Genomic DNA, 8,266 nt, shown 5'->3' with positions numbered 1-8,266 from the left:
GCCACAAGTGTGCAAGACAAAAAGAGGGGTCAGCTGTCGCTCGGTCCCCCTCCAAGGACAGAGATCTGAGCCTCCAACACACACATATATACATACAGCAATGCGGACATGCAGGCCGGTACACAGCTGTACACGTAAGGCTGGCACAACACACACTGCTGCTGCATGGCACATCAAGCTGGCACTAAACTGACATATATATATATATACACAGCCTGGCACGGCGTAGTGTAGCGTCGCTAAAAGGCAGTTTTTTTTTCCCCCCTCCCCTCCCCTCCCCTCCGGAATACCCAATACGATCAACAGGAGGCGGGACAAGATAATTTGTTCGCTGGTCTCATCTGTGAAATGACCTGCAAAAGAGGAACGAATATATAATCAGCAAAGTGAACCTGTCACCAATGCAACACGTTCATTTCAGATCCAAACAATGCACACTTCATTGCATCTCCAAGATGTCTGGGGGGCTTGCTGTAGGCTTGGCGTTCTGCCTAAGAAAAAGGATCGCCCTTCTTTAAAATCCTTGCCTCTGTGGCCACTTTACTTGGTACACTTGCTCATTAAAGCAAACTGCAAATCATATTCCGCAACTTAAGAAGTAAAGACGAGTAAAGTGGACCTAGAGTCAAATATTGTTGTTTTACATACTAACTGCATGCAGGCCAAGTAATGTAAAGTACCATTTAGGTATTTAGTACCTCATAGAGCTCAGAAGGGGGCATGCGGATAGCAGGGGAAAGCGTTAGAGATGAGCTCATTAGTTTGCTGCTTCTCCATGCACTGTCCAGTCACAGGCTGGGGGACGGACAAGACCTGCAAAGTTACTGAACTGCAGCAGAGAAACAATGAGGTCTCCTCTCCTGCCAGGCAAGAGTGTGAGGTGGAAGGGCTGTGAAAATCTCAGGACAGCATGGGGAGAAAAACAAATCCTTTGGCTGATATAAAAGCTCCCCATATTAATTTACCCTTTTGCCTGGAGTTAAAGCAGGGAGAGCCAAACTCTGTCATGCACTTTCCCCTGCAATCAGCATGCCCCCTTATGAGCACTGCGAGGTAATAAATACCTAAATGGTTTACCTTCACATTACTTGGCCTGCATGAAAAATAAAAGCCAGCGTAACGGTCCGTACACCACACTTCACAGCCCTGCAATCTGCAATGAGCACAATGTTCACAAATGGAGAGTACTCACTGGTCAGCACAATCACATGACCCACAGACCAGTAAGAAGTGCTTCTGAGCCGGGGACCAGGTCCTGGAAGAAGGAAGCACTCCTTAGCGCAGTAATGTGACTGTGCTGACCAATGAGCGCTTGCCACTTGCACGTATTAGGTTTTTACAGACTGCAGGGCTGTTAATTGTGCGGTGTACAGACCGCTATACCAGCTGGTGGGGGCATCACACAGGTAAGTGTATCAGGGATGGGGGGATAGAGGAGTGCCGTGGTTAAGTTTATTTTTTCACGTTTTGTTAAAAAAAAAAGTGAAATGACCTGCGACGGACCCCCGTACTCAGGATGAGTATGTCCGCCGCTGTCTTCTTCCTTGCTGAGGAGATATTGGAACCTGAAGATCCTTAGCTCCCAGTTTCCCCAGTCACTAGCCAAGGCTTGAGTGTAGGGTAAACAAACTCTGATTTATTGAGCAACTGCACAAACTTTTATACAGCAAGTGATGAAATCAGAATATAATCCCATCACATCCCCCCTCCCCTCATAGGACCATCGGTCTGCTCAACACCACAGGTGTCCACCTGCTAACGAACTCCAGACGGCCATAGCAGGAGCCTGGCCAGAATGTCATTGTTCTGAGCTCCCTCAGAGAACAATGGGAGATAACGAGGGATGGTGCTGATAGTCTTTCCATAACCAGGTCACAGCATAACGCACTCAAACACAACTCAACCCCAATACACATTTAACTCATAAACTGATCACCGTGTCGTCACATGACCCTTTTAGCTTCAAAGAGCTTTTTCTAAAGACTGTAAATATCCTTTAACCAGATGTGAAAGCGGACTACACGGCCGAGAAACATATTCAAAAAGTCACAACACCAATTAGAAAAGATGAACCTGAGAAACTCTCACCTGTCATTCGTCAATGCCAATGGAGCAGGAGTCGGGCCCCAGCGCTGTCAGAAGAGAAGAGACAACAAGTTACAGAAGCCTGTGCAGTGCAGCGGACACATCACAGAATACAGACGCCATTAACTATAGTCAGGGAGTGACAACCTTCCCCTCCGCAGAGAAACTCGGAAATATGAAGCTCTTTAACATGCAAATATTGAGTTTTGCAGAGACAGTCAAGTGCCAGCAGAGTCCCGCTATTGGTCCAAAAAACCATTCATCAAGCTGAGGGACCAATAGGTCGTTGTAGGAGTGAGTGGGCCACAGTTGGACTTTGCAGGAAGACGTAAATGACTTTTGCAGACAACGTAGTTAGCAGCAGGGGAATGGAGGGGGGCAATTCAGTGACAGATCTGAGTCAGCTGATGTCACATCTTCATAGCCCAGCGGTAGGCAACCTCGGCCCTCCAGCTGTGATGAGACTACAAATATCATGCACCTGCCTCTGGAAGTCATGTCTGTGACTGTCAGAGCCTTGCAATGCCTCATGGGATTTGTAGTTCCAAAACAGCTGAAGTGCAGCAATTGCCTAGCCCTGCCACTACCCTTCCCTGCTCTCCAAAATTTGCGGAACACACACACTTTAAAGCACATCAGCAGCTAAAACGTTTTTTGGACTGGATAAGGAAGCGATAGAACCTCGTTTGGGTTTTTATAGTTGGTACTGTAGTACTGATTTCTTTTGTGATCACTGAGACAGGAAACAAACATTATTTATGGGGACTTATAACTCATGGGGATACATACACACATGTATGCGTGTATACCAGGGGTAAGCAACCTCAGGTCCTCCAGCTGTGGTGAAACTATAAATCCTAGAATACATCTGCCTCTGCGGGTCATGTCTGTGGCTGTCAGAGTCTTGCAATGCCTAATGGAATTTGTAATTGCACCACAGCAGGAGGGCTCGAGTTTGGCAACCCCTGGAATATATAGTAAGTCAGGGAAAGTCTAGAGTGTCTGCAGGTTATCATTGCTGGGGAGACATCTTCACTTCCTGTGTAGTCACCTGACAAAAAGATTATAACTCCTCCTTCTCTAACAAAACAAAAAAAAAACCACTTTGGCTGGAGAAGGGCCTTCATGGGTCCATTCACACCACATGCGTTGGGACTGTGCAAGGCAATTTGCCTAGTCATGGATGGGCACCATTCATACCATCGTGCTGCAATGGGAATGTGGTGAGGAACACTGAACAGAAGTACTGCTTGCCTTACTTTTTTTCAGCGCAGAGGGATGCGACGCGGAAACCGCCGCCTCGCGCCCACAAAACTGAACGAAAGGTCACATGTCGGGCACTGCACACCAGTCGCTGTACATTTTGCACATTGGCTGGTGTGAATGGACCCTAAAAGGTAGCAATCTAGTGACAACTAGAAGTAGGCAGAAAAGAGAACCTGTCACATCCTGGGTATCGTCGTCCTTGAGGTCCTGGGAGTCTGGGCTTTTGATCTGATCGCTGAGCTGAGACTGGGATCGGGACACTGAAAATAAGGCAAGGTGGTGAGTTCATTATAATTTCAGGGGCATGCAGGAGGTAGAGATAAAGAATAACAATGTGAGCAACAACCTTACCTTCATGTGCCGAGACAATCTCTGGAGTGTCAGTGGATGAGATGGTCTGCAAGACAGTAAGAGTGTCAGACAAAAGTACGAGGAGACCTCCTAAGAGAAGGACACGAGGCTGACACTCACCTCTGTGTGCGAGGGGTCTCTGCTGAGCGATTCAAGCAAGGCTGGCCTCTCTCCATCACACACTCCAGACAGGTCCTCGTCCTCTTCATGGATAGGGGATGATGGTGATCGCAGACCACTGCATGATATAAAACGGGCAGAAGAAAATAAAGACCAACTCAAGCTTTCAGGATCGCTTTCAGGATTCTAATTCTCTGGCAGAAAAGAAAGAGTGCTACCTGATGGTACGGTCCTAGTATGTGTGTTACATAGTATTTGAGGTTGGATAAAGGTCCACCAAGTTCAACCTTTGTGTGTCTGTGTGTGTTGTGCGTGCATGTGTGTACGAGTCCCTGTGTTATTGATCAAAATGCCTGTAAGCAAGTGAATGGATTTTAGCAGGTTCTATGGTACCTCCTCCATCAGGGCTTAAACTTGAGGACATGCAGTACAGTCCAGTTCTTTCGGCAGTTTTAAGCTCTGATGAAGAGGGTGCTTCATACTCCCCGAAACGTGTTGGCTTGTTTATAGACCTTCTGTATAATAAACATGCTTGGACTTTTACCCATTGGTTTGGCACCCTATATCATGTGCATTTTCTTTGAAAAGTCACCCAGTGGCCTCACTGAATTTTCTTCACTCTAAAATGTGATCTCTATAGACTCCTTATTAGGAGACTAGGGATGCACCCATACTGGTTTTTCGGTATGGAGTACAACTGCCGATACTTTGCTTTCGGTACTCGCTGATAACAAGTATCAATATCGGTGCTTCCGCTGGCATGGAGCCAGCTTCCCGGGCAATCAGGAAGCCGGGCGGTGGGTAATGGCATGCCGCCCGGCTTCCCGATTGCCCGGGAAGCCGGCTCCATGTTGTTTGGCCGGGTAACAGCTTCCCAGTTAATCAGCATCGAGACGGCTTCCCGGCCAATCAGGAAGCCGGGAGGCGGGTCATTACTTACCGCCTAGCTTCCTGATCGCACGGTAAGCTGGCTCCATGTTTCCCTAAGGCACTGCTGGTCAGAGGAAATCTTCCTCTGACCGGATGACCGGAAGTTCTGGTATCGGGAAGGGATCAGAGCATTTGGGCGAGTACGAGTATCGGTGCATCCATATAGGAGACCAAACTTTTTTTTTAGATCCAGCACTCCTTAGGCACACCTGCCATAAGTTTTACTTTTACTTCCCAGTACAGATGGGTTAGCATCAGCCTTCAAATACAGTCTGTTTCCTCACTGGGGAGAATCTTCCTCACTTCCTGTGTGGTCACTGGGGCAGGAATTGAGCAGAAAAAGCAATAATGTCACCAGCACACCAAAATTATATTAGCAAAAGTCCATTTAATGACAAATTGCCATTCAATACAAGCGCTTTCGGGGCCTCAAGGGGTCCCCTTCATCAGGCTCAGAATGACACAGCATTGTGTCCTTCATCAGGCTCAGAATGACACAGGCTCATTCAGAGACTGATGAAGGGGACCCCTTGTGGCCCCGAAAGCATTTGTATTGAATGGCAATTTGTCATTAAATGGACTTTTGCTAATAGCATTTTGGTGTGCTGGTGACATTATTGCTTTTTCTATGTTACTCGCGGTGCCGACTGTGGTCACTACAAGCACCCACCTGTTTTTACAGGTTTATTAATGTTCCGGTAAGGAGTGCAGCAAGGCTTCTATTTCAAATATTGTCAGGAATTGAGCAGAATCTCTCCTATGAGAACACAGATAAAAAATGCATTTTTTTTTTAGTAAAGCTGTAGGGTTTTAATGCAATCTTTGACCCCGAGGGGGAAGGTTGTACCCACTTTCTGTGTGATCACCAGAGACAAAGACAGCAACAAAAACCCACTGGGACGTTATCCCACACACGCTAATGATGTCACACGCACTTAACTGCCAGCTACCCTCCTCTCTCGTGCAGCTGTCGGGCAATCAGTTTATGATTGAATGCCGGACTTTTCAGATGGGGTGACACCAAAGTAACTGAGTAATTTTGGTGTCACCCGGTGCTGGCCGCACCCCCCTTATGACGCCACTGCTCATGTATGTCCCCAGAATGAGCGGTACTAAAGAGCAGGGAGGGACTGTACCTGTCAGATGTCTTGATGTGCTTGCTCTTTTGGACGGAGTTGTCAGTGGGCCCCCGAGCAGGCAGACCTTCGCTGTACGGTATTTCTTCATAGAGCGGGGCGCTGGCGGGAGGGGAGCGCAGACCGTTCAAAGCCTCCAACAGAGAGATGGGTTCAAACCCTGGAGGGATGTTATCTGCTCCCTAAAGCCAAAAATTACAAGACAGTAAATGGTTTTAAAACAAAAAGGAACTTCTAAAAATCAGTAAACATAACCCGTTACCACCTTGCGTCTTTGGTTCATAACTAACCAACCCCCAACATGCTGTAGAGCTCTTGGTAGTATGCAAATGCAGTGCAGCACACACATATAATGCGTTGTATAGGAATTCATACATTTGTATGCAGCGTTTAGGAGTCATGAATGTCATACATTTCCCCCTCAGTGTTTAATCACAATGTCTGTTTAAAGGGGCCCTACGAAAGTCTGATGCTTGCCTTGCCCGCGTGCCCCCACGGCTTTTTACTTCCATAGATGCCAAAAATACCAAAATACCCAGAGCTTTCAGGTACGGGGGAGTATGTGACCTCTTCTAATGTGACAGTGCTCGAGCCTGACAGCCAATCATATGACAGAGGAAGTAACAGCATTGCTCTATTGTCCAATACCAACCAGCACTGAGCCTATGTACCAAACTGGAGCCGGATCATTGCTGCCTCTGGCCACTAGTCTTACCAGATTTGGACTTGATGATGTCCCTACTGTGCTACTTGCTGGAGAGGAAGCTGTACCTGAGGACCTGCAGTGGAAGTAACTCCCAGCTTCTATTTCATTCATTCTGTGTATCTGTTCTTTCTCTACTTTTCCTGCTGCTTCCTGATATTCTATCACCAAACATCAGATCCCTTGTCAGCAGCTCTGACACGAGTAAGCAAAGCTCTGCTCCTCTACCAAGATGGCTGCTTCCGCACAAAAACAGTGCTGACCAAGGCATGGGAAACCTGTAATGGGAAAAGATCAGCTGCCCAGGAGACCACAGGAATACTGGTACTGGTGTCTGGAGTCTTTTGTCCTCAGCCTGCCATTTGTGGGCACAGCTTCCACAATATATATATATATATATACACACACACACATATATATATATATAATTATATGCACATACATGTACACACAGATTATATATATAAAATCAGTGTGTACATGTATGTGCATATAATTGTATGTATGTATGTATGTATGCATGCATGTATATACATATATACACACACACACACACACACACACTTCTCTTTATTACAATCCGACACAGTCTTGTGCGTCTCCCATATACTACTCACAGAGTTGTCATCATGGTCCAGGCTCTGGGCCAGCACAGGGCTGAATGAAATGGGAGGGAGAGGGCCGGGCTTCCTCCGCACGGCTCGGATCTGTAGAAGAGCGCGGAAAGCTGTGCAGTGCACAACATAAAATGTTAGTAAAACAACAATATGCTAAAACACAAAAAGGTGCATGATACAACAACACCATGTCAGCCCAAAAGCATATAGATACTCACGCAGCCTGCAGATGGGGCAATTGTTGGCCTGGTAGCGCAGTGTGTCAGCACACGAGTTACACAGACACAGGTGGCGGCACGGCAAGATCAGGGTGTCCCGCAGGTCCGAGAGACACACAACACATTCATTGCTATTGTCACTGTTCTCATCTTCCGAGGTCTGTATGAGAAGAGAGAGAGTTATAGGAAAGCAGAGACACAGTTTTCTATGAATAAGAAGATGAAGCTTGCATTCTTTTTAATACACACACCATTCCACCATTTTAAAGATTGCCTAATCCTCTAATATGCAAGAGATCCCAAGACACTCCTACCAGATAGTTCTGCCACCCCCATGATTTGTTGTATACAATTATGGGTAAAATGGTTGCACTAATTATGTTTCTTATTCTCTTGCTGGTGGGGGAGAGCTGGCCCTTTGAATGGATCTTAACACCCGAGGGCGGTGGCAGGAGCTCAGATCATGTGATAACTGCGATAGGCAGGGGTGCATGAGGAGGTCACCAGCACTCACAAAATCCAAAAACATCAGGAAATGCGTTTGTAAATGTATTGTCACATGCATCAAACGCAGCCAATGTTTTGGGGCCACGCAGAGCCCCTACGTCACTCTGAGGAAGGGACCCTGCTTGCCCCGAAACGTTGGCTGTGTTTGACACGTTGTGACAAATTCATGAACGCATTTCCTGACGTCTTTGGATTTTGTGAGTGCCGGTGACCTCCTTGTACATCCTTGAGTACGCACAGCGCCATCCGTGGTATCACTTCGAGCACTGCATGAACTGTATGGTCTATACACACCATATAAAGTGCATATGATACACGTCAACACTACATGGC

The 8,266-nt window shown here is 46.9% G+C and overlaps 1 protein-coding gene across 2 annotated transcripts in view; it reads right to left on the bottom strand.

Moving 5' to 3' along the window:
- Positions 1-275: 275 nt before the first annotated feature.
- Positions 276-8,266, bottom strand: part of MGRN1 (mahogunin ring finger 1) — an 18,441-nt gene continuing 10,450 nt past the window's right edge. Inside the window, exons 10-17 of one of the 2 annotated variants that reach the window (XM_018568016.1) lie at positions 7,427-7,586; positions 7,209-7,318; positions 5,889-6,070; positions 3,823-3,940; positions 3,703-3,748; positions 3,525-3,611; positions 2,089-2,132; positions 276-353 (exon numbers count right to left, since the gene is read on the bottom strand). In XM_018568016.1, the coding sequence (XP_018423518.1) occupies positions 2,092-2,132; positions 3,525-3,611; positions 3,703-3,748; positions 3,823-3,940; positions 5,889-6,070; positions 7,209-7,318; positions 7,427-7,586 (744 nt within the window). In that variant the 3' untranslated portion in view covers positions 276-353; positions 2,089-2,091. Of the gene's footprint in view, positions 354-1,482; positions 1,493-2,088; positions 2,133-3,524; positions 3,612-3,702; positions 3,749-3,822; positions 3,941-5,888; positions 6,071-7,208; positions 7,319-7,426; positions 7,587-8,266 lie in introns of those variants that run through there. The other variant, XM_018568017.1, reaches the window with a different exon arrangement.

This window comes from Nanorana parkeri, unplaced genomic scaffold, assembly GCF_000935625.1.
Source record: "Nanorana parkeri isolate BGI_ZX_2015 unplaced genomic scaffold, ASM93562v1 scaffold1127, whole genome shotgun sequence".
NCBI classification, from domain to species: Eukaryota; Metazoa; Chordata; class Amphibia; order Anura; family Dicroglossidae; genus Nanorana; species Nanorana parkeri.
The sequence above is the reverse complement of the archived record's forward strand: the minus strand, read 5'-3'. Positions and strand labels throughout refer to the sequence as shown.